Genomic DNA, 27,516 nt, shown 5'->3' with positions numbered 1-27,516 from the left:
CAGCAGGACAGGGTTCAGTTCTTTGCAGTTCTGCGGGTCCAAAGGGGCTGGACTAGACTGTGGGTGCCTCAGGTGCCTGGGCCTGGGGACAAAGGCCATGTGACTGAGGAGGTGGGGGGTGGGTAGACAGGCCATCGTCACCTTCTGGAGTGTAGGGATGAGAACCTAATAAGGGCTATTTGTTCAGAAGAAACCTGAGCTGCCCGCAGGGTACCATTCGGGCTGACTCGGGGCCAGCAGACAGAAGGCTTCCTGCCCTCCCTCCTTCCCCTGAGAGCCTCGCCCCAGCTCAGAGAATGAATCCCAGGACAGTCAAAGCTGGGGTTCCCCCTACCAGCCTCCTACTCCACAAACACTCCAGGCCCGGGCTCTGTACAATAGGCACTTTATTAGTGGTTGGAATGCAGTTAACACGCAAGAGTGTGCAGACAGAACGAGGGGGCCTGAGGGATGGCGGGCAGACACAAGACACTGGGACCCCAGGCCTGGGTTTCTCCCTCTTCCGGACCCTAGCACGGTGCTGATGAAGTCAGGGGCCTGGGACGTGGCGAAGGGGGAACCAGGAGACCAGGTCCGTGCAGTTCCACAAATTTGGCAAAAGAATCCTCAAGGCGAAGTGACTGGGCAGAGGCGGCCCGGTTTGCTCACGGCATCTGCCCCCACCCACCCCTTCCCCTGAAATCGCCCCTTGGGGGATTCAGGTTCTTTCTCTCTTACAAAGAGAGCTGTGTCAGTAACTGGCAGGAGAAGGGGGGAAATCGGGCCCAACTCCTCCAGCCAGCCAGCCAGCAGGTTCCCATTAAACAGCCATTAGCGGCCTCCTCCCTCCTGCACCGGGTCTGCTCCCAGCTGCCCTCCCCCAACAGACTAGCTCCCTCTCCTTCCGTGACACCCCTGCTGTGGCCTCCCATGCCAGGAGACACCCCCACCTGGCCGCCCCACTCCCACCCCAGCCACGTTCGGCGGGGAGGGGACAACAGAAGGCACTCCTCAGCTGGCCCCGGCTCAGCCGTTGAGACAGACAGGAAAAAGCTAACAGACCCTTTAATGCACGTCCAGGTTAAAAAAAAAAAAAGAAAGAAAGAAACGCATGTGGCAGCCTGTGAGTCAGCCGTTCAGCCATGGAGAAGGGGCTTGGTCCTGGCCGGAGCAGACACGAGAGAACGGGGGCCTGAGGAACCGCAGCCCGCTTCGGCCACCACTCTCGCAGACGCAGACACTGCCCCGTTGGAAGGCAGCGACAGGAAGCGGGCGGCGGCCCACAGAGGTCGGGCCCCACTGCAGGTCGGACGTCAGAGGCCTCAACGGACTTCTCCCCGTCCAGGCCAGCGTAGAGCTGGCGTGACTCGTGCCGTCTCGGGGCGCCGCTAGGAAAACTCCGAAGGCCCCTCGGCACAGGGGAGGAGATGCCCCGAATCCTTCAGGTCCCTGGGGTCCAGTGATGACCGGACAGGTGGGGGCGGGGCGGGGGGGGCGGCAGTGACAGGACTTCACGTGAGCCCAGCGGGCCAAGGGTTCTGGCCCAGCTGCCGAGCACCCGGTGTGAGATTTCTGGAGAGGTGTGTGGGGCGCGGGGGAGCGGGGCCTTTAGGACTCCGCCAGCTTCTTGTTGGTCTTGTTCAAGAGCCTCTTGAGGTTGGGAGACATGAAGTAAGGCCTCTCGGCTGAGCCATCATTCCTCTCCAGGTCCTCCACTGCGGAGAGAGGCCCCAGAGACCGTGGCATGAGGGGAGCCCCCGGGCAGGGGCCTCCGGGGACGGGGGTGGGGTGGGGGGGACGGGACGAGGGCCACAGAGAAGCCTCAGAGGATTAGGAAGCAAGACACGCCGGGACAGGAGAGGGGCGAGCCGTGGAAGGCTCGGGAACGGGACACACACACGCTCCCCACGCTCCCAGGCAGGGGAAGTCCCGCATGCACCCCCCGTCTACGGGGAGGAAAGGAGGAGGCCTGTGTGGCCCCCACGCCTCCCTCCCTCTCTACTCCTCGACTTCTGCCCGCTTCCCCTCCTCCGCACTCCCCTTCAACAGGATGTCTCTCAGCTCGGGCGACATGAAGTAGGGTCGCTCCTGAGAGCCGTCATTTCTTTCCAGGTCCTCACCTGGGCTCCCCCCAGGAACCGGCAGGGGGAAAATGGGGTGGTCAGGAAGGGAGGGAAAGAGGGAGGCAGGGAAGAACAGGGAAGCCAGCAGGCACGGAGTAGAGGAAGAGAAGAGAAAAAACAAAAAACAAAACAAAAAACAGACAGATGGAGAGACCAAAGTTAGTAGCAGCCACAGATCCCCCCCAACAAAGCCAGAGACCCCAAAGCCGAGGGCCCAGGGGCAGAGCGTTCTAGCTGCAGGCCGGACCAGGGCACAACGGGATGGAGCAGCTCCGAGCGCAGGGAGGAAGCCGAGAAGGCATGCCAGGGCCCTCGGACGCCCGGGGAAGCTGGGGCCACCTGGCCGTTGGATGCATAGCCCCATCAGAAGATGTTATGCCCAGAGGGGAGAAGGCAGTCAGGGCCTGGCAAGGGTTTGGGTGAGGGGTCACTCACAGAAGCAGAGGAACAACGTGTCCACACACATGCCGTAGACACTGAAGAAGCCATGGGCAATCAGGTAGGAGCCGATGATCACCGTCTGGGCAAGGGGAGCCAAGATGTTTCCACCCCGGCTCCCAGGGCAACTCCCACCCGCCACACCCTCCCAGGCTGGGATCAGGTCATTTCCCTGCTGATAAGCCCTCCTTAGAGTAACATCCAAAGTGCTGCCATTCACTCCTTGCTCTCTTCAACCCCAGGGCCTTTGCACATGCTGTTGTCCCAACTGAATCTAGTTTAAGGCCTCCTTATCTTTCTGCTTCCAGCTCAAATGTGGAGTCCTCAGATACCACTTCCTCTACGAAGCTGCTTCTGACAGCTAGACCCTGGCTGCAATTTTATGCATGTTTAGGGTACTACAGACATAACGCCCTCATCTCCATCAGACTGTATCTGTGCCACTTACTGCTACACCCCCAGCAATTTGGAGGCTCACAGGGCCTTGGCAGGTATCTGATAAACATTTATGGATTGAAGGAAGCGGGCCATGGAGAGATTAAATACCTTGCTCAAAGTTACCATCTTAGAACGAGCAAATAAGAGAGTCAGATAAAATTCTAGGTCACTGGGCTCCAAGGCCTGCACTGCTCTTAGGGTGCATGACATTACCTCCACGGCCCCATCACCTCCCTGCCCCTATCTCCACCTCCTTCCCCCCACACCGGTTTCTTCATTTCCTGGCACAGTCCCAGCTCACGGCCCCCGAACTTGTTCCCTCTGCCTGGATGTGGCCTGTTATCTCCTTCAGATCTTAGATCTGACATCACTTCCACAGTGAAGACACCGGGCCTCCCAGACCTGCCCCAATCCTCCCGCACAGGCTCTAACGGTTCCCCGTAAGCCTCGCCGGTGGCACGAGTCAGTGTGCAATCGTGCAGCCACCCGTATCGTTCCTGACTGACGTCTACTTGCCTCTGAACTGGAAGGCCCCCTGGAGGGAAGCCCTTCCTCCCCCTGTGTCTGGTACACAGTAGGTACTTACTACGTGTTTGTGGGACTGAATACATAATCAATCCCCCACCTCTGACCATCCACATCTGTCTAGTTAAAAGAGACCAGGAGGACCCCAGCGCCTCCTTCTCCCTGGATCCCCACCCGTCCCCAAAGGTCCGTACCAGTATGGGGACCCAGTAATAATTGAGGGGCGGTGCTGTGTCCTGCACAATCCTGATACGGTGGGTGAAGAAAAAGAATGCCAGGATCCCTGGAGAGAGGGAGGTAACGGAGATGCTTGAGGGTTCTGACTAAAGGAAGCGGCCCCTCCCCCCAAGAAGACCTCAGACACCATGGCAGGCGTCACAGAAGAAGACATGGGGCCCGACAGCACTTCACAAGTCACCCCAACCACAGCCCCCCCGGTAGGCTGACCAGCGGCACTCACCCACACTACCCACGATCAGAAGTTTGCCCAACAGGAAAAGGAAGTCGGTGACCTTGTCTAAGACAGCCACTCTGCAGGGGACAGTGAGGAGCAGGCATGAATAGGGGCTCAGGGACCGGGGGGAGGAGGGAGGCAGCCAGAGGATGGTGCTTTCTCTGACCTGATGATGTTTCTCATGAGCAGGAAGAAGGCATTCCTGGCCGAGGTGCAGAAGTTGGTGCCGTAGATGGCAATCTGGAAGGAGAAGGAGGAGGAGGAGGAGGAGGAGGAGGAGGGATCAGGCCCACCGGCTGGGAACGAGGGCTGCTCTCACCCAGCAGGAGTTGGCGGGTTGGTTCGGGGTCTCAGGTCTACTCACCATGATGTAGGCATTCCTGTTGAGGAATCTGATGAACTTCTCCAGGCACCAGAAGCAGCATTTGAGACAGGTCATGAGGAACTTGGCAAACCTGTTCTCTGCAGCTAAGAGAGAAGGGCGCAGAGGTGAGGGGAGACCCCCGGTAGGGACCACCCTCCACCCTCATAACATGCATACAATCCAGATTTCCAGAGCCTGCCTTCTCAAAGAGACAGGGAAAGGAAACTTGATCCAGAACCCTCCAGGGGCCTGGCCCTCACCCAAGTAAGAACCAACCGGGCCAGGGGCTCGGACCCCTAGGAGGGGCCCAATCTTGAAGCCTTTCAACCCAGCTTCTAGGATAGGGACCAATCACAACCCACACACCTGCCCCAGCCCCGCCTCCCAAGCAGAAGCCAATCCTTGCCGCCTCCTTGGCCCCACCCCAAAGAATAACCAATCCAAGCTCCACCGCAGCAAAAAAACAAAAAATAAGCCTTAGCCCCGCTCTTCTCCTCACACACAAATCCTAGTCTCTTCAGGAACCAATGGTGCCCCAGGCCTCCTGGTCCCGCATCCGCTACCCCAGGGTTAAGAACTCCACCCACTGGACTCCCTCAGCCATTCTTCCACCTTAGGAACTCATCAAGCTCCCTACAAGCAGAAACCAATCACAGTCCCATTGCCTTAACCCCGCCCCCCAGCCCCACCTCCCACTGGCCATCGTGAGCCACTGGTGGGCCGCACCTTTGAGGCGCTGATCCAAGTATTCGAGCATCACTCGGATGATCTGCACAATGGCCAGAATGAGGGCGCCAAAGGCCAGGGAGCCTGTGTGGTACCTGAGGGCCAAGGGGGTGGTCAGCGGCCAGGCCAAGGCTCCTCCAGCCCATCTCGCCCCCAGCCCCAGACCACCCAGCGTCCCACCTGAGCGCCCGGCCGAAGGCAGAGAAGAGTGGGAAGGCAGGCAGGTCATCTGGCTTGTGCAGGGCCCAGTAGTAGGAGGCGAAGGCCCCAGCCAGCGTGACCTGGCCCAGGGCCAGCACGAAGTTGGCCAGCCAGAAGAACATGAAGGCATTGAAAATCTGCAGGCCCAGCAGGGCCCGGTGGTAGCCGGATTCACCACCATAGAAGGCGAACTGGCAGTGGGCACCGGGGCACAGGCGAGACTCATTGGAGGAGGCGAAGGTCTGCGGGAAGGATGGGGAGCCGGGTCACAACATAGGGGCCAGGGGCTCAGAGGGGGTTCTGGGCATCAGGCCCGGGTCAGGTAGCTCATGGAGTGGGACAGGAGTCATGGGAGTCAGAGTTAAGTCAAGGGATTGGGAGTTCCGTATAGGGGCTTTTAATAGGGATTCTAGAAGCAAGATGGGATTGTTGACTCCACAGGTGTCGATGAGGCAGGATAACCTATCCTGGGGATCAGAGTGGGGTCATGCATCCGTTGAGTGGTCACGTGGACAGGACAAGAGTGGTAGAGATCAGTATGAGGACCACAGGGGTCAGGACAGGGGCTTATGAAAGGCAAGGAAGGGGTTCTAGAAACAAGAACTGGCTATCATTGGATTAAGGGCGGGGTGTGGGGCAGGAAATGAAGTCAAGGGGAGAAAGGTGGGTGTGGTCCAGCATTTAGGGTGGGGTGGGGCTGCCCAGTTGGAGCTCTTCCCCTCCACGCTCCCCACATCCAGCACAGGGCATACAGCAGGCACTGAATGTTTGCTGAATGGTCCCCAAGCGGGGAGATGACAGGTTTCAGATAGCCTGTGGGCTGCTGGGGAAATAGCCGACCCCCACCTCAGGGTTGCAGGTTTTCCCGGCAACTTGGCAGGTGCCGTCATCAAAGATCTTATAGACAGCTTCGTTGGAAGTGGACAGGAAGCTGGAGGTTCATTAAGGAACCCAACATGTGGGACTAGGGACCCCAGAAAGGCTCCATTCCCCCCACCCCCTGCCACCAGGTTCCGGCCCTGCCCCCAAGCTGCAGGTCACTTCCAGGCAAGTTTGGCCCTTAGCCACCTGCCCCACCCCCGGGGGGTCAGGGATCCGGGTCTGACGGTGGATACACAGCAGTGCTGGCCCAGTAGGCGATGCAAAGACACAGCAGGAGGAAGGTGACCAGTGGGTACAGCAGAGAGCACATTACGTATCCCACGGCCCTGGGGAGGAGCAGACACAGGCATCAGGGCCCCAGCAGCCCCGGGGCAAACCCCAGCCCAACCCCGGGCACCCTGGCACCCACCTGCTGGCTTCTTTGATGAGTGCGATGGCGATGAGAATTCTCTTCCGCAGAAAGATGAGCAGTAAGATGATAACAGCCTCAAGGATGCTCAGAATGATCACTGCGGGAGGCAGAGGGTGGCAGAGGCTGCCAGCTGCCTGTCCCCACTCCCTCCCAGGCCTCACCGGAGGGCAGGATGGGGGGGCTGGGACTCACTGAAGGCCATCCAGGTCTGCCGCAAGTGCAGGTACACGCGGAGGTCTGTCTGGAAGCCGAGGTCCACCAGGGAGATGTCGGAGCCGGCCTCGCCACGCAGTCGTGTGTACTCCATGTAGCAGTGAAATATTCCTGCACAGGGGACCGACCTCAGCCCACGGAATGCTCCCCCGACGTTGCAAAGCAGGGGGAAACACCCCCATTTAGCAGAAGCAGAAACCAGAGCGGACAGAGGCTGCCAGTGCTTGCTCCTGCCTCAGAGCCTTTGCACTTGCTATGCCCACTGCCTGGTACCAGACTCCTCACACCCTCCTTGTCTCTATTCCAATGGCACCTTCTAATGAGACCTTCCCAAACCCCTTCTCCTGTTTCAAATCACACACCCTCACACTCGACTTCTTATCCCCTCTCTCTGCTTGGACCTGCTAGAGAGTTTTCTAGTTTATTAGTATTATTCTTTTTTAAGATTATATTTTTATGTAATCTCTACACCCAACCTGGAGCTCAAACTCACGACTCCGAGATCAAGAGTTGCACACAGCTGGTTTATTATTTCTGGTCCATCTTTCCCCGCATTCCCCCAGGACCTAGAAAACTTCCTAGGACACATAGGCGCTCAGTACGTGTTTGACGCACGCATGCCTGTAGGAATGAGTGAGTGACTGAATAGGTATCAGGCTGCTGTGTGACTTGAGGTTTTCCTTGCCACCTTATAACAATGATTCGTGGGTGGGGAGGAAGGATATGGGTGTTAACATTCAGTGGGGCCGTATTAGGGACTTTTAATGTTCCCCTTTGCTCTTTGAAGAATAAAATTGTAAAATCCAGATAAAGTAAAAAAAAAAAAAATGGGGGCGCCTGGGTGACTAGGTTAAGCGTCCAACTTCGGGCCAGGTCATGATCTCACGGTCTGTGAGTTCGAGCCCCGTGTCGGGCTCTGTACTGACAGCTCGGAGCCTGGAGCCTGTTTCGGATTCTGTGTCTCCCTCTCTCTCTGCCCCTCCCCTGCTCATGCTGTGTCTCTCTCTCTGTCTCAAAAATAAATTCAAAAAATTAAAAAAAAAATGTGCCTAAGATGCCAGCACCCAGCCAGAAACCAGTGATTAACGTGAGTGTTTTAATATCTGTATCCTCACACTGGATTGCCTATCAGGCATCTTTCCCCTGGAAAGTTTGTCTAGATAATCAAAATACAAACCACTGAATTCTGAGCATGACCTCTGGGTTCCACGGGCCTGAAATCTACAGCCCCCCCCCCCCCCCGCATCTCATCTGCACACTTTTTCTCATTAAGCCTCCTAACTAGTAAATACTAATTATCCTCACTTTATAGAGGAAGAAATTGAGGCACGGGGAGGGTGAGTCACTTGCCCACGGTCACGGAGGAAGGAATTGGCAAGACCAGCATTTAATGCCCAGCTGTCTGGTGCCAGAGCTCGCATCTTTAATCACTGTGTTAAGTAGTCTGCTTGAGAATGCTTTTTGATGTAGATAAAATACAGCTCCAGGTCCCAGCCTGGGAGGCTACGAGTTAACCCATCCCCCATCGATAAACACTGAGGTTGTTTCCAAGCGCCTGCTCCCATAAACAACACCGAGATGAACATCTTCACAAACACACCAAGTAGAAGAATGGAGAATGTCTCACGGCTTAGGACAAGATTCTTGCCGGCCACTGTCGGGTCAAAGGGTACAGGCATTTTGCAGACTGGGGGGTGGGGAGGGTGCCGGGAGGGGGGACGCACCGTAGCCCAGCACCAGAATCACCATGATGATCATCACCCAGACCATAATGCCAGCCAGGAAGCGGAGCAGGACAATGAACAGGAGGCTCATCACCATGGCGATGACCAGGCCTCTGGGGATAAAATGGGGGCATGAACACAGCGATCGTCTCACCAGCCCCAGGACACACAGACAGGAAGGGCCACCTTCCCTCCTGACTTACATGACGATCCAGTACCAGGAAACTGTGTAATCTTCAAATATCCGCATGGCCAGCTGCCGCGCCTCCAGGACCCCATTGGCCTTCCTGGGGAAGGGCAAACAAGGCTGGTGTCAGAGCCCCTCCCTGATTGGGCCAGCCCCAGGGGATGCCCTGTCCCACCCAGGAAAGGGGGACACCGCTGTGATGGGCGGTGGCGGTCCTCACTTGGCGCCCTCCACCAGCTCTGTGATGTTTTTTCGAGAGCCGTGCCCGTCCTCATAGGTTGTCTCATTGCCCACCATGAGGACCCCCTTGTGGGCGTGGATGGCTGGGAAGCATCGCCGGGCCACTACATGGAGCAGGGAAAGGGACCAGTCAGGCTGAGCCCCCGAAACCTCTCCCCGGCCACCCAAGCTTACGGAACCCCAGACTCACAGGGCTTGCTGGGGATGAGGACAGCAGGGCAGTCGCCATCCCGAAGCACTTCAGCCACACCCTGACAAGAAAGGGGGGGGTCGGTTAAAGCCCCAGGCCAGCACTCTGCCCCCTGCCCCCACCTGGGCTCCCCTCACCTTGTTGCCCTGGAAGCCAGGCACGCAGAACTGCTTGTAGTATTCAAAGTCCTGGGATCTGTGAGCGTTCAGGTAGGTGAGGTAACGGTCGGGGCATTTCTCCACGCAGATCTTGGGGGGGCAGGAGGCAGGGGTTGGGTGGGATCAAGACAGACACCCGATCCCCACTCAGGACAGAGGTCCCACTTCCCATTCACCAGGAAAAAGAAGGAAAAAGAGAGAGAGAAGCTGTCGCTATAGGGAGAAGAGGCCCCGGCGACAGAAAGCAGGGACGGCAAAGAAGATGGGGAGAGGCCACATTACCTGGGGGGTGGGGCACTGGAATTCGAGTAGGACCAGGGGGCTGGCACACTTCACAATGTTGAAATAAAACAGGTAGGGTTTGTTCCTGGGGTTGGGGAAGGGAGATGGAAACTGTCACGATGGCATATAAAATGCCTCATGAAAACCACAACCTTAGCAGCGGCCACTCCACACCAGGCGCCGTTCTAAGCTCTGCCTTTTGGCTCATCTAACCATCACAACAGCCTGTTATCGTCCCCATTTCAGAGCTGAGGAAAATGAGGCCCAGAGAGGTTGAGACACTCGCCCTGGGTGACACAGCCAGGGAGTGGCACAGCCTGGATTGCACTCGCTTTTGGCTCATCTGTTCATCACCATGTGACACCAGATCCAGGACTGTCTCCTCTCTGTCCCTCGCCTAAAGTGTGAGCGACCACACAAGACTCTTAATGTCTCACTTAGTGCTGTGTCCTCCAGGCCTAGAATAGTAGCTGGAGACAGTGGGAGCTTTATAAATACTTGTTGACTAAACTAATGGATGGATGGAGGTGGGGGAAGCCTGGAACCTTCTCCCCTGTGCTCACGAAGCCTTCCCGCCCATGCCTCCCCAGTCCCACCAGGCCCCAAGGAACCAGACTCACGCATTTTTTGTGCCCTTCTGCCCGCAGAACTCGCCTCGGCTATCGGTGGGGTAGATCACCTTTCGAGGGTCCCCATGGGTCCAGGCTGTGGAGGGATCCAGGGACACTGAGGCACGGCCATCCCTGAGCATCATCCCCGTTCCTGCCCTAGAGGCTGTGGCTTGCCCCCCCCCCCCACCTTGGAACCCCAACCCTGTGCCCTCTTCCACTCACCTATGATGCCTACGGCCACATAGCCCACAATGGCCAGGAGGAGGAACACACAGCAAATGATGTCTGTGCAGCCCCTGGGGAACAAAGAACAGCATCTGGGTGGGAACCTTGGGGACTGTGTATCATGGACCCTATGCTGCCCGGAACACATAACGCACATCCACGTATTCCTTACTGGTGTGAATGCTGTACCAAAGAGCATGTACATTTCGCCTTTTTTTTTTTTTTTTTTTTTTAAAGCAACCTCTACGCCCAACAAGGAGCTGGAACTCACATCCCCAAATCAGGAGTCCCATGCTCTACCCAGACAGCCCGGCACCCTTACATTTTGATACCTAATGCTACATTGTTCTTGAAGCGGTGGGCCACAGTGTTCAGCTGTCTTCCGATTCAGAGTGCCCACGTCCCCACACCTCTAATAGCAATTGGCAGTAATGTTTTTTAAAATGTAAACTATTTTGGGGCCCCTGGGTGGCTCAGTCGGTTAAGTGTCTGACTTCGGCTCAGGTCATGATCTCATGGCTCATGAGTCCCAGCCCCGGGTCAGGATCTGTGCTGACCGCTCAGAGCCTGGAGCCTGCTTCCGATGATGTCTGTCTCTCTCTGCCCCTCCCCCGCTCACAAGCTGTCTCTCTCTCTCTCTCTCTCTCTCTCTCAAATATAAATAAACACTAAATTATGCAGGAATGCATGCAATGAAAAAATAAGTCACCCACATGGCCCCTCTCCCTGTAAGTAAACTTTGTTAATGATTTTTCTTATTTTCAATTTATTTATTTACTTTTTTAGTAATCTTTACGCCCAACGTGGGGCTGGAACTCCAGACCCTGAGATCGAGAATCACATGCTCTTCTGACTGAGCCAGCCAGGTGCCCCTCTCCTGAGTCTTTTGGGTTATTTATTGGATACAAATGTTCAAAAACCATTTTTTGTTGTTGTTAACTCAAGTGATTGTGATACGCCCACTGTTCTGTGTCTTGCTGTTTTTCACTTAATATTTTGTCAGTGATCCACGTCACCACTTACAAGGGTTTTTGTACGTTTTAACAGTTGCGGAACAGTAGGACCCAAAGATCCACTGTAACTTATCAACTAGTTCCAGTTCCCAAAGATGCACATTCAGATTGCTGGGTCTTGTCATTTTCAAAAAAGCAGCTACAGGGGCGCCTGGGTGGCGCAGTCGGTTAAGCGTCCGACTTCAGCCAGGTCATGATCTCGCAGTCCGTGAGTTCGAGCCCTGCGTCGGGCTCTGGGCTGATGGCTCAGAGCCTGGAGCCTGTTTCCGATTCTGTGTCTCCCTCTCTCTCTGACCCTCCCTCGTTCATGCTCTGTCTCTCTCTGTCCCAAAAAGTAAATAAACGTTGAAAAAAAAAATGAAAAAAAAAAAAAAGCAGCTACATCATCTCTTTTTGTTCAGGTGTACAAGGTTGATGGAGAATTTTTTTTCCCTAGAATTTTACTCTTTGGAACAAAGAGCTGCACAATTATTACTTTTTTTTATTAAAAAAAATTTTTTTTAACATTTATTTATTATTGAGAGACAGAGAGACACAGAGCATGAGCGGGGGAGGGGCCAAGAGATGGAGAGACACAGACTCGGAAGCAGGCTCCAGGCTCCCAGCACCTCAGCACAGAGCCCGACGCTGGGCTCGAACTCACGGAGAGATCATGACCTGAGCGGAAGTCGGAACCTTGCCGGACTGAGCCACCCAGGCGCCCTTAGAGCTGCACATTTAAAAATTCGTATTTCCGAATTCCCTCCAAGAAGACACTGTGCGGGTTAGATTCAGAACAGCCTAAGTGCCAATCGTTTTCATCTTTGCTAATCCATGGTGGCAAAATTCTATTTGGTTGTTGTTTTATCCATTCCTTTACCTATCAGTGAGTTTGAGTACTTTCCCATAACTTCACTGCCTATGGTATTTCTTGTTCTAGAAATGATCTCTTCCAGTCTTTTGCCTGAGCTTAAAAATGCATTTGTAAAGACTCTTTGTATATTAAGGAAATTAGTTCTTTAATTGTCAAGTTGCAACTATCTATCACCAGTTTGTTGGAGAGCAGATGGGGGGGGGGGGAGTAAAGAAATGGGTAGAGGCAATTCCAGCAGAGACCCCACCCCTCCCAGGAACCCAGAGCCCTTACCTGTGGTAAATGGGTCCTTTGAAGGTAGGGTCATACTTCTGTGGTGTTCCTGAAAATCAGGAAGATTGAGCAGGGTGACCAAGAAGGGGATGGGAGCCCCCCCCCCCCGGAGAAGCCCCTAGGGGTACCCTCTGGCCCAGGGAAGAGTAACTTCCAGAGAGCCAGCGAGTTTTTTCTGCCTCACCCCACTTCCAGGCGACCACGCCCGAGCCCCCAGTGCCGGCAGGCCAAGGCAGGGGCCGGCAGGCCAAGGCAGGGGGAGCAGTCGCCCACCGAGAACAGCCCCGAGTTATCCCCCTGGCGGCTACCCATTGGGGAGGGCGCTGGACTAGGGGGTTGGGAGCCAGGTAGGGAGGGGAGGGTCCAAGGTGGGATCTGGAGAAGGTTCCGGCAGGAGTACCGGGGAGGGGGCTACGAAGACAGGCTCTTCAGGTGAGGGGGGCTGGAGGGACCTCTGAGAGGCAGCTTCCGGGCAGGGACAGGGCGAGGGGTGCAGGCACGTGAGCATGAGGCGCTACAGGCAGAGATCGGCACGTCTGCTCCCCACTCTAGCTCCCCGCGGGGTCCTCCCGCTGCCCCCTCCAACAGGCCAGGCCCGGGTGCGCAAGAGGGGCGCTGCCTACCGTGCTTCCCGTAGTAATGCGGCCGCTCGCCCCCCATCCCCGCGGGCGCCCAGCACCGGCGCCGCCCGCCTGCTCCGAGCCCCCTCGGCACTGGGTCCGGACGCGCGGGCGTCCCGAAGGCGGGACCGATGGACCCACTGGCGGCGGCTCCTCCCAGCAGAGAGCCAGGCGGGGCGGCCCAAACCGGTCTGACCGGCCCTAGCGGAGCAGTTGCCTCGGGACGGACTGGCCGACGGACTGAGGGAGGGGGGGAGAGGCCCGGGCGGGGCCGCAGCTGCTCCCGCCACTCACCCGCCACCCCCGATTTAGCCCACTCCGCCCCCCCCCGCCGCTCCCCCTCCTGCCCAGCCCCCACCCGGGGGACTCTGGCTTCACCCAGCGGCCTCGGCGCGCCCCCCGCGTCCCAACCGGACGCCGCCGCCTGGAACACCTCTCAACCCTGGAAGGGCGCCTGAGAGTGCCCCATTCTCCAGGTACGGAAACTGAGGCGTAGGGAGGTAACTCGAGATACGCGCCGCAAAGCAGGCAGATGGCTGCACCCAAACTCCCAAATATAGAGTATTTGAGCTGAAAATTCTCAAACCAGTTTTTATTTTGGTCTGCATAAAAAAAGAAAAAAAAAAAAAAAAGAAAAGAAATGCCAACAGTTAAACGTTTGGGAAACTCCACATAAAAATCCATATCGCCGGTCTTCTGAAGACTGGCAAAATGGGACCTGCAGCCCAGATGCCACATCCCTGCCTGGCACTGCCCTTTGTGGCCCCCAGGGCTATACACCTGAGCTCACCATCCCAGCACACATCCCGACTGTGAATCCTGAAGCCAGTGTTCGGTAGAACAAGTATTTATTCAGCGCCTACTGGGTGCAGGCCCAGGGCTGGGCGCTGAGTATATACAATAGCAAATGGGAGCCCAGTCTTGTGCGTCTGTTCTTGTGAAGCTCCCCTTCTAACCCCATGGCCCTAGATTCAAATGCTCCTTCTGCCCCGTCCAAGCCGCAGGGCAGTTCAGCCAGTATCTTGCCTGCCCTGAGCAGCCTCAACTGTGAATTGGGGCTGAAAGTATAAAACCAAAACCGGTCAAAGACCAATCACAGGATACCAGGAGGTATACAGTTGGCATGGACGTACTACAGTTAGCGTAAGGGTGTTTAACTGATGTGGAGATATACAGTAGGTATGGAGGGACCGCCAGTAGGGGGCATACAGCCTGGCGTTATACAGTTGGTGTGGAAGCATACAGCCAACGAAGAGGTATACAGTTGCCATGGGGGTATTTGATCAGTGTGGGGCTGGTGCAAGGAATATAGTCAGCAAAGGGTTGTGCAGCCAGTATGGGGTGTACAGTCAGCTGGCTATATTATACACCCCCACACCAACCATCCACTCCCCAAGCCAACTGTATACTCCCTCAGTCATGTGCCTGTTCTCTCTGTACCCGCCCCCCCGCCCTGCCCAAGAGCTCTCTTTGAGGCCAGCTGTACACTTTACAGTATAGTGGATTATACGTTTGGTGCAGTAGATTAGCAGGAACACACATTCAGTATGAGGCATACAGTCAGCAACGGGGTTATATAGTGTGGTCATATGCAGTTGGTGCTCGATAATTGTAGCTGCTACCTCAGAGCCAAGCATTCCCTGGCAGGGCTCTGGTCACTAACTCAGCTTGTCCCTAAAGGAATGTACCTTCCCCCCAGGGGCCTCCAGCTGTGGAAGCCCCACCTGACCCCTGGCCCACAGGCTTCAGCAAACAGGAGAGGTTCAAGGATCCAAGCCATGCCCTTGGGTGACCAGGCCTCCCAGAGAAATGCTGTGGTTCCTGTGGTTCCTGCCAACCCCAAGGCTGGCTGGTCCCACCCACCCAGTCCAAGCAGTGGACAAAAAAAGGCTCCAGCCTCTTCCCAGCTATGCTAGGTCCCTTGGGGACACTCCTGCAGACTCAGGACTTCAACCACCAGATCCACCCTGATGATTCCCAAATGTCGGTCCCCTGAACTGCACGCCCCTGTGACACCTGTCTCTTAGGGGTCTCACGGGCGTCTCACACTCAGCACAATCACACCCAAGCCCCTGATGGTCTCCGACCAGCCCCGGCTCAGAAAAGGCAGCTTCATCTTCCCAAGTGCTCAGACCAGAAGCCTGGGATGCCTCTCTTTCCTTCACACCAGCTCTGCCATCAGAATCTTCAGAATCCAACCACTTCTTACCCCCACCCTTGTCACCAGTGCAGGCATCTCCACCCGGCTCTCCCAGCTCCCAGCCTTCCCCTCACCCTCCTGTCTGTTCCGCCCATAGCAACCAGAGGAGTCTGTGAACATCTGAGTCAGGGTATGTCTCTCTCTCTGTCCAGAACCTTCCATGGCTCCTGCCTCACTCGGAGGAAAACCCCAACTCTTCACCATCATCTAAAAGGCCCTCTGTGCTCAGCCCCGCCTCCTTGCTCTCTCCCCTTCACTTGTTTGTTTCAGCCTCCCTGGCCTCACTAGCTATACACAAACTCACCAGGCATGGTCTCATCTCAGGACCTTTGCACTGGCTGTTCCCTCCGCCTAGAAATCTCTTCCCAGAGATGTCCATGTGACTCTACTTCACGCAGGCCTCTGCTCAGTCATCCCCTCCTCAGAGAGGCTTTCTCTGACCATCCTATCCAAAACAGCATCCCTCTTCCCTCTGTCCCATCACCCTGTTTTATTTTGTTTTTTATCACTACTTGGCACGTCGCACATTTACATATTGCTTGTTTATTGTCTGCCCCCTTGCTGTTCACGGCACAAGGGCAGGGGTTTATATCTGTTCATAACTGTATCTAGGGCCCAAAATAGCACCTGGCACTCAGTGTTTGTTGAATGAACAAACCATGTATAGGTAGCTAAGACTGAAAGCAGAAATGTAGCTTAGAGTTTTCTAGTATTTAAAAAGTTAACTTGCGGGGGCGCCTGGGTGGTTCAGTGGTTGAGTGTCCAACTTCAGCTCAGGTCATGATCTCACGGTTCGTGAGTTTGAGCCCCGCGTTGGGCTCTGTGCTGACAGCTCGGAGCCTGGAGCCTGCTTCGGATTCTGGGTCGCCCTCTCTCTCTGCCCCTCCCCTGCTCATGTTCTGTCTCTCAAAAATGAATAAACATTAAAAAATTTTTAAATTGATTTGTGAATTTTATGCATCAAGAATTTAATACTTGATAAATGTGGCATTTTCAGTGGGCAGGGAGAGGATAAGTCAGGTCGTGGCCTCAATTGCGTTCGGAAGAAAAAAGTTAACTCCACTCCCAACACATAGCAAAACAAATTCCACATGGATTAATCATGCAAGAGAGATAAAGACTCAAAACTATTGGGGCCTCTGGCTGGCGTGTGACTCTTGATCTCGGGGTCATGAGTTCGAGCCCCGCATTGGGTGCAGAGATTACTCAAATAAATAAGTAAAAGTGCTTAAAAGAGAAAAAGAAAACACCTCAAAACTATTACAAGTATGAAGGGAAAAACACAGGAACATATTTCTACATCTGATAAAAGGTGAGACTAGTAAGGGTGGAGAAGGGATAAGGGGAACGCTGGAAGTTTCTCCATGTTAGCTGAATGTCAGCCAGACTGGCAGAGTGGAAGGAACCATATAAGAGTGGGTGGTGCTGACTACGGAGTGTCTTTCTGACTCGAGCTCTGTCCTCATTATAGTGGAGGTCCTGTCATCAACCCATTTTACAGTGGAGAAAACCAAGGCCCAAGGAGGAGAAGTGGCTCGCCCAGTCATCTACCAACCAGTAGGAGATCCTTACTCCAGGTCCGATGGGTGAGTGGGAGCCACTGAGAGTGTCTGAGCGGGAGCATAACCTGGCCAGGCTGGGCAGGGGAAGACACACAGAGAGGTTTCAGCTCTCAGAGAAATTGGTGGCTGTGGATGAGACAGTAGGGCCATGACCTTGCTGTGTGAACTTGAGTTATCTCTGTAAGATGGAACTAAAGATGCACAGCGGCGCCTGGCATTGGCTTGGCCTAGGGCCTGGCCTTGTTGGTTCTTGAGAAATACAGGAGGGAAGCTTGGTGTGAGCATGTTACGGGTTCCATTAGCTCTCATTAACTTTAGCAGGTGGGAATAGGGGGAGGGGCAAGTTGAATACTCCTGGATTCCTTTTTTTTTTTTTTTAAGTTTATTTATTTATTTTGAGAGAGAGAGAGAGAGAGAGAGAGAGCGAGCAGGTGGGGGAGAGGCAGAGAGAGAGGGGAACAGAGGATCTGAAGTGGGTTCTGTGCTGACAGCTGACAGTCCCAACACAGGGCTGGAACTGATGAACCGAGAGATCATGACCTGAGCTCAAGTCAGATGCTTAACCCACTGAGCCACCCAGGTGCCCCAAATACTCCTGGATTCTGATCATCGAGCCTGACCCAAACCCTGCAGGATGAGAACTCGCTGAATCTTTGCAACAATCCTGCAAGACGATAACAGTGCAAATGCCCCAATGCCTCCATTTTACTGACCGCTTCACCATGTGCCAGGCGCTTTTCCGACACGGTGCATGCTTTTCCCTCAGTTCATCCTTACAACAGCTTTGTGAGATTGATCCCATCGTGACCTCCGCTTGAAAGATGCGGAAACTGAGGCCCAGAGAGAAATGACATACCTGTGGTGAACAGTAGAGCCGGGGGGCTGCCCAGCTCATGAGTTAGGACCTGTATGAATTTCCTGTGCCTGCTGTATCAAAGCGCCACCGAATGGGTAGCTTAAAATGGCACAAATGCATTATCTTACAGTTCTAGAGGTCAGACATCCCAAGAGCATCTCCCTAGGCTAAAATCAAGGCACTGGCAGGGCTGTGTTCTTTCGGCTGGTTCTGTGGGAGAATCTGTTTCCTTACCTGTTCCAGCTTCTAGAGGCTGCCAGCGCCCCCACATTCCTTGGCCTATGGCCCCTTCTCCATCCTCAAAGCCAACACACCCACCAAGCCCACGTCCACCACATCTCCCTCTCTGACTTGTTACTGCCTCCCTCTTCCCTTTATAAGGGTCCTCCCTTGTCCTTGGGTCCACCTGGATAATCCAGGATAATCTCTCCATCATAAGATCCCAAATTTAGGGGTGCCTGGGTAGCTCAGTCAATTAAGCATCCGACCTCAGCTCAGGTCATGATCTCACGGTTCATGAGTTTGAACCCCGCGTCGGGCTCTGTGCTGACAGCTCGGAGCCGGGAGCTTGCTTCGGATTCTGTGTCTCCCTCTCTCTCTGCCCCTCTCCCAGTCACACTATCTCTCTCTCTCAAAACAAAATAAACATTAAAAAATGGAAAAAAAAAAAAACACCCTAAATTTAATCTCATCTGCTAATTCCCTTTTGGCCTGTAAGCTAACATAGTCACAGGTTCCAGGAATTAGGATGTGGGTATGTTTGCGGGGGTGGGGGTGGGGGGAACCATGATTCTGCCGATCACAGTGTGTAACCATCTAGGCCAGGGGTTGACAAACTGTCATGGGGCGGGGGTGGGGTGAGGGGGCAGGGTGGAAGAAATCACCCACTGCCGGTTCTCACATGATCTAGAACAAAGAATGGTCTTTTTTTTTGTTTTCTTTTTAAGTTTTATTTATTTATTTTGAGAGGAGGCAGAGGCAGAGAGAGGCAGAGAGAGAATCCCAAGCAGGCTCTGTGCTGCCAGTGCAGAGACCGACTAGGGGGCTCGAACCCACAGACGGTGAGATCATGACAGCCGAAGCCAAAAGTCGGATGCTCAACCGACTGAGCCACCCAGGTGCCCCTGGTCTTTACACTTTTAAATGGCTGGAAAACGTCAAAAGAGGAAGACTAGCTTGTCATGTGAAAATTACGTGAGATGGAAATGTCAGTGGCTGTAAGTCAAGTTTTCTTGGTACGTAGCTATGTTCGTTCCTGTTCACGCTGTTTGTGACTTGCTCTCGGGCCACAACAGCAGAGCTGGGTTCGCGAGATAGACTACACGGGGCCCGCAGAGCTGATAATACTTACTCTCTGGCCTCTCTGTAGAAAAAGTTTGCCACCCCTTGGTCTCTAGGCCATGAACCAGCAAGTGTTGAGCCGGGTTCTGTGCCAGCAGGTTTCATGTGCTCTCTTTGTAACAGTCAGGAGTGGTATTATTGCCCACAAAAGGGCTGGGTGAATGGACACGCCCTTTCCCTCTCCAGGCTGCCATTTTCCTGCCTGGAGAATGGAACTGATAGCTGTATTTGCTTCGTGGGTGTTGTCAGGATTCAATGCTCAAAAAGCACTTAGCAAAGTCTGGGGTTCAACAAACACTAACTAGGAGCATGGTCCCATTGGATAGAGAGGGCCAAATGAGGCTCAGACCGCACCGCTGGTGAGGGATAGAGCTATGTGAATCAAACCAAGGCCCCTCTGGCTCCAACCCAGGCCTCTTCTGTGGCAGATACGGACAGAGGCAGAACTAAAGATGTTACAGTATGGGGGGAAGGTGTAGAAAAGCTGGGCCAATAGACCAGGCTGGGTGGGGGACCCTTGGGTCCTGGCCTTGCTGGGCACAAAGGCCGTCGCGGCCGGTGCAGTGGGTGTAGGAGATAAGGAAACTGATACAGGCTGCCCAGTCACAATGCTGGAGCCAGGACATCAAGTGCCACCCAGCCCCTGTGGCTTCCAGATAATTGGCCAAGTCCCCAAGGCCTGCAGCAGCCCAGGGCCTCACCCACACAGCCAGGCCGGCTCACTCAGCCTTCCCAGAAGTCTGTGCCTGCCTGGGCAATGGGACCCCAACCACCCAGATGAGTCCCTTTGACCAAGAGTTTGGGGAGGAAAGAGTCTGAATAGGAAAGGTGAGAGTCACAGTCCTGGTCACAATGCTAAGAGCAAAAAAAAAAAAAAACAAAAAAACAAAAAAACACAAAAAACAAAACAGAGCACCTACTGTGTGCTGGGCCTGTGCTGGGCACCAAGCCAGACATTTATTTCTACAAGCTCATGCCATCCTCGCAAGGCTCTCGGTGTACAGGACTCAATACAGAAACCAAGGCACGCGGATGCTTCCTGACTTGCCCCAAATCACACAGCCAGTTGGAGCTGGGATTTGAACTCTGCCCCTGACAACCATGCCCTTGAACTCTATGCCCTGTGAATAACCCCCACAGATTGAGCATTTACCGTGGACCAAGCGCTCGGCTAAGGGCTGAACCCGCATCAGTTCACTGAACCCTGAAGACAGCCCCAAGAAGGAGCCAATGCTGTTGTTAACCCCATTTTATGGATGGAAACACTGAGGCTCACGTATATGAAAGGTTCAGGGACACAAAAGGTGCAGGTGCTAAAGGGCTAGGAAGAAGGCGGCCGGACTGGAGCAGAGGCGATGCTGGATTCCGGGACCTGGCAGAGTCAGAACTCTGGGCTTAGCTCTTCTGTAGATGTGCTCATTTACTTAGCACCTTGGTACCAGGTGATTCATGCCTCTGGATAAGTGCTGTCGCCTCTGTCCTGGTCTGGCTTCTGCCATTGCGCCTCACAGGGGCCGGAGGGTGCCGGTGGGCACCCGAGTCAGGCCGGTTCCCTCTTCTGCTCAGAATTCTCAATGGCTCCCACCTCTCTCAGAACAAAAGCCCAAGTCCTCTCCACGGCCCACAGACCCTGTACCCTGAGCACAGGCCACACCCTCTCCCTGAAACATTCTTCACAGCTCCCTCCTTCCTGCCTCTGATCACCTTAGCATGGTCTTAAAATTTTTAACTCCGCCTCAAGGCCCTAGAGATTACTCCCACTCCTCTTCCCTGCATGATTTTTCTCCTGAGCCCGTCTCTGACATTCCAAGAATTTCCCTCATTTATCTCAGCATCTCGCCTGTTTCCCCCTCTTAGCATGTCCGCTCCGCCACGGCAGCACCTGCTGCCGCACCGCACCTGCCCAAAAAGTGACTTCGTTGATATTAAGTAAACGGTGTGCTTATCGAGGTAAAAACGCCGCAACCAGAAACAACCCTTCAGACTAAGAAGAATCACTCTCCCTCTCACCCTTGGCCCAGAGCCCAAACTTCCTCTCCCTGGTTTCCCTTTCCTCCTTCCAGACAGTCTAAGTACACATGCAGAAGCAAATTTGTAGCTGTTTATGCCCCCACGCCCTGTTTTGCTACACATATTCTTTCCTACTTTGCTATTTCACATGCTAACATAAGGAGGTTAGATCTACTTCAGCTGTTTACAGGACAACATAGTATCTCACCCTGGGAACAGGACCATTTTTCATTAAGCCGGCCAGAGGAGCCTTAAAAAAATACCGTAAAGATGCCACATACACACACAGAAACAGGCTAAGCTTGTGCGAAAGATTTCTTGGTTCTGCTACCTCTGTGTGGTTGAGGGCTTATTTTTATTTAGCCCCTCCCCTCTGCCCCCATGAGAATATATTTATTTTATTATGTAAGAGACTAAAATCCTATTTAAAATGAGGGGGGCGCCTGGGCGGCTCACTCGGCTAAGTGTCCGACTTCGGCTCAGGTCATGATCCCGCAGTTGGTGAGTTCAAGCCCCGTGTCAGGCTCTGTGCTGACTGCTCGGAGCCTGGAGCCTGCTTAGATTCCGTGTCTTTCTTTCTGTTCCTCCCCCTCTCGTGCTCTGTCTCTCTGTCTCTCAAAAATAAATAAATGTTAAAAAAAATTTAAACCCTATTTAAAAACAACTCTCCCTTTGGGGATTGACTGGGACGGAGCATAAGAGAACTTTCTGGGGTAATGGGAAGGTCCTTACTGGAGATGTGCAAATTTTCTTCTGTTAAAGGGGAGATAGTTAAGATTTGAAGCTTTGGGTTTCACATATCATCTCTGTCGCATATTCCTTTTTATTTTTTAATTTAAATTTATTTATTTATTTTTTTTTAGAGAGAGAGGGAGAGAGGAAGGATCCTGAATAGGCTCTGTGCTGTCATCATGAGGCAGGAACTGGATGCAGGGATCGATCTCACTGAGATTTGTGACCTGAGCGGAAATCAAGAGTCCGAGGCCCAACTGACTGAGCCACAGAGGCTCTCCTTTTTTTTTTTTTTAACAACAATTTACAAACAATGGAGCCATTCTTAGTCCATTGGCCTTACAAAAACAGGCCATAGCACAACAATGTGAATATACTTAACACTATTGAAACATACAAATAAAAATGAGTAAGATGGTAAATTTTAGTTGTTTTTTTATGTTTTTTGTTTTCTTTCTTTTTTTTTTTTTTTTTTACCACAAAAGATTAAAATAATAATACGGATTGGCCCTCCTTAGGCATGAGGGGCTTGTGGGGTGCTAGGAATTTTTTTTTTTTTTTCTCTCCAGATCTGGGCACTGATTCCATGGGTGTGTTCACCATGTGAAAACTTCTGGAGCCTGATGCATTTAGGATTTGTTTCCTTTTACGTATGAACTGTCTGCTTCAATAAAAAGTCTCAAATATTCTTCCGGAGGGGCGCCTGGGTGGCTCAGTCGGTTAAGCTTCCGACTTCGGCTGGGGTCTGATCTCACCATTCGTGAGTTCGGGTACCGCATCGGGCTCTGTGCTGATAGTTCGGAGCCTGGAGCCTGCTTCAGATTCTGTGTCTCCCTCCCTCTCTACCGCTCACACTCTGTGTGTGTCTCTCTCTCTCCCTCAAAAATAAACGTTAAAAAAAAATTTTTTTTAATATTCCTCTTGGTTAAATATAAGATTGGGTAAATATAAACTACTTTATATAAATATAAAATAAATTATAAAAATTTATTGCAAATTTATATAAATTGCATAAATATAAAATTACTTTATGCAACTGTCAGGAAAACACCGAGGAAGCTTCCCAGGCCCGGACATGAGAGATGTCTCCAAGATACATTAAACAAAGAAACAAAAAGCAACAAACAAACAAACAAAAAGCAACATGTGAGGGGCTCCTGAGTGGCTCAGTCGGTGGAGTTCCCAACTCTTGGTTTTGGCTCAAGTCATGATCTCACAGTTGGTGTGTTTGAGCCCATTATTGGGCTCTGCACTGACTATGCGGAGACCGCTTGGGATTCTCCCTCTCCCTCTCCTTCTGCCACTCCCCTGCTTGCCCTCGCACATTCTCTCTCAAAATAAATAAACTTTGGAAAAAAAAAAAAAGAAGCAACAGGTGAAACAAACACCCTTTCATTCGGTAAATAGATGTTGAGTACCTACTATGTGCCAGGCACTGCGGATACACCTTCAAACTGAACACACACAATCTTGCCTCAGAGTTCGCACACTAGGGATTTGCTGACATTTTTGCAAAAGGGGGAAAAAACAGCCACTAGGTAAGGAATATGTATATAATTGTCATGCGAGGTTCTAAGGCCTAGACTCCATTTGGAAGAAAGCACTAGGTGCTGGAACACTGACGCACTTTGCCAAGAAGGTTGTGTCATGCTGAGAGACGGAGTGCAAGGGAGACCTTTCAGGATAAAGCCACATAGTCTTTGTATCTTTCGGATTTTGAAGCATGTGAATGTATCACCCCTTTTTGAAAAAAATAAACTTTCAATTAACAAGCAAATGTCCTCTCCCAACAATATATTTTTTTTTAATTTTTTTTTCAACGTTTATTTATTTTTGGGACAGAGAGAGACAGAGCATGAACGGGGGAGGGGCAGAGAGAGAGGGAGACACAGAATCGGAAACAGGCTCCAGGCTCTGAGCCATCAGCCCAGAGCCTGACGCGGGACTCGAACTCACGGACCGCGGGATCGTGACCTGGCTGAAGTCGGACGCTTAACCGACTGCGCCACCCAGGCGCCCCATCAACAATATATTTTAATGTTTATTTATTTTTGACAGAGAGAGAGAGAGAGAGAGAGAGAGAGAGAGAGCGCATGAGCAGGGGAGGGTCAGAGAGAGAGGAAGACACAGAATCTGAAACAGGCTCCAGGCTCTGAGCTGTCAGCACAGAGCCCGACGTGGGGCTCAAACTCACGGACCGTGAGATCATGACCTGAGCCGAAGTCGGCCGCTTAACCGACTGAGCCACCCAGGCGCCCCCCAACAATATATTTTAATGTTTATTTATTTTTGACAGAGAGAGAGACAGAGCATGAGCAGGGGAGGGGCAGAGAGAGAGGGAGACACAGAATCCGAAACAGGCTCCAGGCTCTGAGCCATCAGTACAGAGCCTGACGCGGGGCTTGAACTCACAAACCATGAGATCATGACCTGAGCTGAAGTCGGACGCTCAACCGACTGAGCCATCCAGGCACCCCTCCCAACAATATATTTTAAAAATCGAATGCCAGATCCTTGCTGTCAGCTGAGTTGGACTCTAGCAAATGGGGCCAGGGAATCTGTTGTTGTTTTTTTAAATGTTTATTTATTTTTGAGAGAGAGAGAATGGGGGAGGGGCAGAGAGAGAGAGAGAGAGAGAGAGAGAGAGAGAGGATCTGAAGCAGGCTCCGCACTGACAGCAGAGAGCCCAACGCGGGGCTGGAACTCACGAACCATGAGATCATGACCTGAGCCGAAGTCAGATGCTTAACTGACTGAGTCACCCAGGGGCCCCTGGAATCTGCTTTTTACACAAGCACCATTACTTTTTTCCCACCTTCCCCCCGCCCCCTATCAGAGTGTATTGTTTTAAGTTCTGGAATCTTTTTCCATGCTCATGCCTGGGTGGGTGGGAAGGATCCGTCAGGGCCAGGAGCCATTTCCCAGTTTCCTCATATCATCTAAATATGGTGTCTGCAGAGGAGGGAGCTTCCTGCCCTGCCCAGTCCCGCCAAGTCTATGCCTAGACAGAGAGGGCTGCTTTGCCATCAGCTCTGGAAAATCCATGTCTCCGACATTATGGGCCCCAGAGGCCTCTTGGCATGTAGAGAGCCTACCAGCCACTGTGCAAAATGCTGCCCAGCAGTGAGTATGGTCTGCCTAGACCTGCAGACAAGGATAGAGTCTCAGAGAGGTCGCCAACTCTCCCATGGTCACACACAGCTCCTAAGTGTCAGGATCAGGATTTGAACCTGAGTCTGTCTGACTTCACCCCCTGAAAGCTGATGGATGGGAAGGCATTGGGATACAAGGGCTGTGTGAGGGCTGGGATATGGTTTTTTAATGCTCTTTAATGTTTATTTTTGAGAGAGAGACAGACAGCGTGCAAGTGGGGGAGGGGCAGAGAGCGACAGAGACAGAATCCGAAGGAGGCTCCAGGCTCCGAGCGGACGGCACAGAGCTCTGATGCAGGGCTCGAACCCATAAACCGTGAGATCATGACCTGAGCCAAAGTTGGACGCTTAACCCACTGAGCCACCCAGGCGTGCCCCTGTGAGCACTGGGATCTGTGAGCAACCCTTGCAACACTGTTCCCAAAAGAAAGCCCCTCATTTCCTGGCAGTGACTTCATGGGGTAGCCTGAGGGCTCCAGGGTTTTGGTTCTGATGAGAATGAACTATTATTTACAAACTACGTGAGATCCCCCACTTCAAGGAGTCAAGCCGGGGGCCCCTCTGGAGGAGGTGATGGCCTGGCTTGCAAGACATAGCTGCAGTCTCCACCTCAGGCTTCCTTGGGTGTCATAGAGAAAAATAATTAAGCAACTGGCTGGTTTATTTGCTGTTCCTTCTGCCTAGAACACACTTCTCCCAAATCTTCCCATGGCTATTGGCTCAAACTCCAGCCCTGGGTCACCTAAAATAATCCTAGATGATTCTCCCACACACATGCTGTCCTGTTCTCTGCTCCACAACACTTAACAACAACCTAAAATCATACATTTATTCAAGAATTATTCTGCTTTGTTCACTGCTGTGTTCTCAGTGTCTAGACCGTGCCTGTAAGATGCTCAAAAAATACTTGTTGATGGAATGGGCTCCCGGCGCCCAGAGTAACCTCCGTTGGGCACAGAGGTCCCCTGTCTGGAGTGCGGGTCTGGCAGGGCCTGGGAGGGTTTGCTCAGGCCCATCTATGGCCGGTTCCCTTTGGCCAAATTCAAGGCTTGATGAATCACATCCTTGTCCACTCTGACTGCCATCCCCCACCCCAGCTCCTTAAAGACATCAAAGATCCCTCAGGTGCTGCCCACAGGCAGGCAGGGCCTGACCAGGGCTCCAATCTGAGATTCCCAGTTCAGAGACAGCCAGCCACACCCAAGGGACGCACAGCACCCACAGATACAGGGTCTGGGGTTTGAGCCAAACCCAAGAGCAAGGAGGCCCCTCAGGACATTGGCTGGCAGGGAGGGGAGTGGCTGGGTGGTGGCCAGGTCCCTGTGTTTCCCTCTTGGCTGGGCTGGGCAGGGAGGGTCCCAGCCTCCCCCATCTGTTTGTCTCTACAACCTGCTGAGGCCACTGTGGAGGCAGTGGGGAGGGAGGTACGTCTCCAGTCAGCTTGTTTTTCTTGATTATTTTGAGTGGTTTCCTGCCCCCTCCCCAAAGCCTCTGTCTCACAGTTTCCAGGAAGTTCCTGTCACACAAGGAGGGGCAGCAGCGCCCCTTTGCCCCAGGGGAGAGCTGCGTGGGACATGTGCCCAGCTCAGCCCTGGGACCCAAAATGGAGAAGAGAAAGGAGAAACTGAGGATGGCAACCCCCCTCCGTGGGAACCCTGGGAAAGGCGGCACTGCAGGGCGTGGGTAGGGAGGGGCCTCATCTTGGCCCCAACCTCGGGGCCCAGAGGCGAAGGCCACCCACCCCGGGAGGGGGGGCCCGCGTCGCAGGGACTTTGCGAAACGGTAGCGGGCACCCCCCAGCCCCTTGTACACGGCCAGGAAAGTTTCTCAATGGTTTCCTCTTCCTTACAGCGACCTCACCGAGGGCGCCCTTCTTTCTGTCCTTCCAGGCCGCTAGCAAGAACCGATGGCCTTCCACCCCAGCATTCGGTCTGCCCAGGCTTGCCTCAGTTTCCCCATCTGGCCAGAAGCCCGAGATGGCCACTTCCAGGGGGGTGTGGGCAGCAGAAAGAAGCGGACTAAGGCGACCAGAAGAGGAGGGGGATTTGGGGAAGTCGGGGCCCTGTCCCTTTTCCGAGCCCCGGTCGCCAAGCCTCCCCTCCCCCGCCTGGCATCTGAGCCGCCCAGATAACGGGACCTCCCCGGGTGGAGCATGCGCCGTGCGTCCTGGCCCATCAGCCGGAGGGGGTGCGGGGGCTCCCGGGAGAGGGGACGCAGGGCGACCCGGCGGGAGCAGGGGGGCGTGGGGTCGGCGCAGAGAGGAATGCTGGGCCGAGAAGCCGGAGGGGGGCCCCCAGCTGCAGCGCGGGTGTTTGAGATCTCCGGTGTCCCCCTCCCCCAAAGCCCCCCAACTCAGCAGAGGCGGTCGCGGGCCAGAGGCGGCTCCTACCGTAGGCTCCGTCCTTCCGCTCGTCCTCCATGGCCGCGTCGGGCGAGGAGGGGAGTCCGAGCCGGAGCGACCCCAGCCCGCGCGGGCGGGAGGCTCCGCGGGCTGCAGCGCCCCGCCCCGGCCCGGTCCGGCCCCGCCCCGCC

General features: G+C 53.8%; 1 protein-coding gene across 3 annotated transcripts; it reads right to left on the bottom strand.

Annotated features, from left to right (window-relative positions):
• Positions 1-368: 368 nt before the first annotated feature.
• Positions 369-27,516, bottom strand: SLC44A2 (solute carrier family 44 member 2). 3 transcript variants are annotated; one of them, XM_003981872.6, is made up of 22 exons: positions 13,135-13,288; positions 12,512-12,560; positions 10,370-10,443; positions 10,157-10,241; positions 9,537-9,621; positions 9,234-9,344; positions 9,097-9,157; positions 8,887-9,010; positions 8,683-8,766; positions 8,480-8,592; positions 6,735-6,866; positions 6,540-6,639; positions 6,364-6,456; positions 6,095-6,179; positions 5,228-5,490; positions 5,048-5,142; positions 4,322-4,425; positions 4,124-4,197; positions 3,964-4,034; positions 3,698-3,786; positions 2,538-2,622; positions 369-1,694 (listed from the first exon to the last, which is right to left on the bottom strand). In XM_003981872.6, exons 1-22 carry the CDS (start codon positions 13,169-13,171, stop codon positions 1,588-1,590), a joined length of 2,121 nt encoding a protein of 706 aa, XP_003981921.3. In that variant the 5' UTR covers positions 13,172-13,288; the 3' UTR covers positions 369-1,587. The 3 variants fall into 3 exon arrangements, with proteins under 3 accessions (XP_003981921.3, XP_023101115.2, XP_003981922.3); XM_023245347.2 differs by lacking the exon at positions 13,135-13,288 and adding an exon at positions 27,374-27,516 and having other exon boundaries at positions 1,614-2,099; XM_003981873.6 differs by having other exon boundaries at positions 1,614-2,099; positions 13,135-13,290.

This window comes from Felis catus, chromosome A2 (genome assembly GCF_018350175.1).
Source record: "Felis catus isolate Fca126 chromosome A2, F.catus_Fca126_mat1.0, whole genome shotgun sequence".
Taxonomy (NCBI): domain Eukaryota; kingdom Metazoa; phylum Chordata; class Mammalia; order Carnivora; family Felidae; genus Felis; species Felis catus.
This window is presented reverse-complemented; position numbering and strand designations above follow the sequence as displayed.

What these genes read in the sequence shown, in the direction of transcription:
- SLC44A2 (XM_003981873.6), bottom strand. Translation starts at nt 13,171, where the DNA reads ATGGGGGGCGAGCGGCCGCATTACTACGGGAAGCACG. An exon ending in TCCAGTGCCCCACCCCCCAG is followed by an intron (nt 9,345 to 9,536) that starts GTAATGTGGCCT and finishes TGCCCCCCCAAG; the next exon opens with ATCTGCGTGGAGAAATGCCC. An exon ending in ACAGGAATGCCTACATCATG is followed by an intron (nt 4,198 to 4,321) that starts GTGAGTAGACCT and finishes TTCTCCTTCCAG; the next exon opens with ATTGCCATCTACGGCACCAA.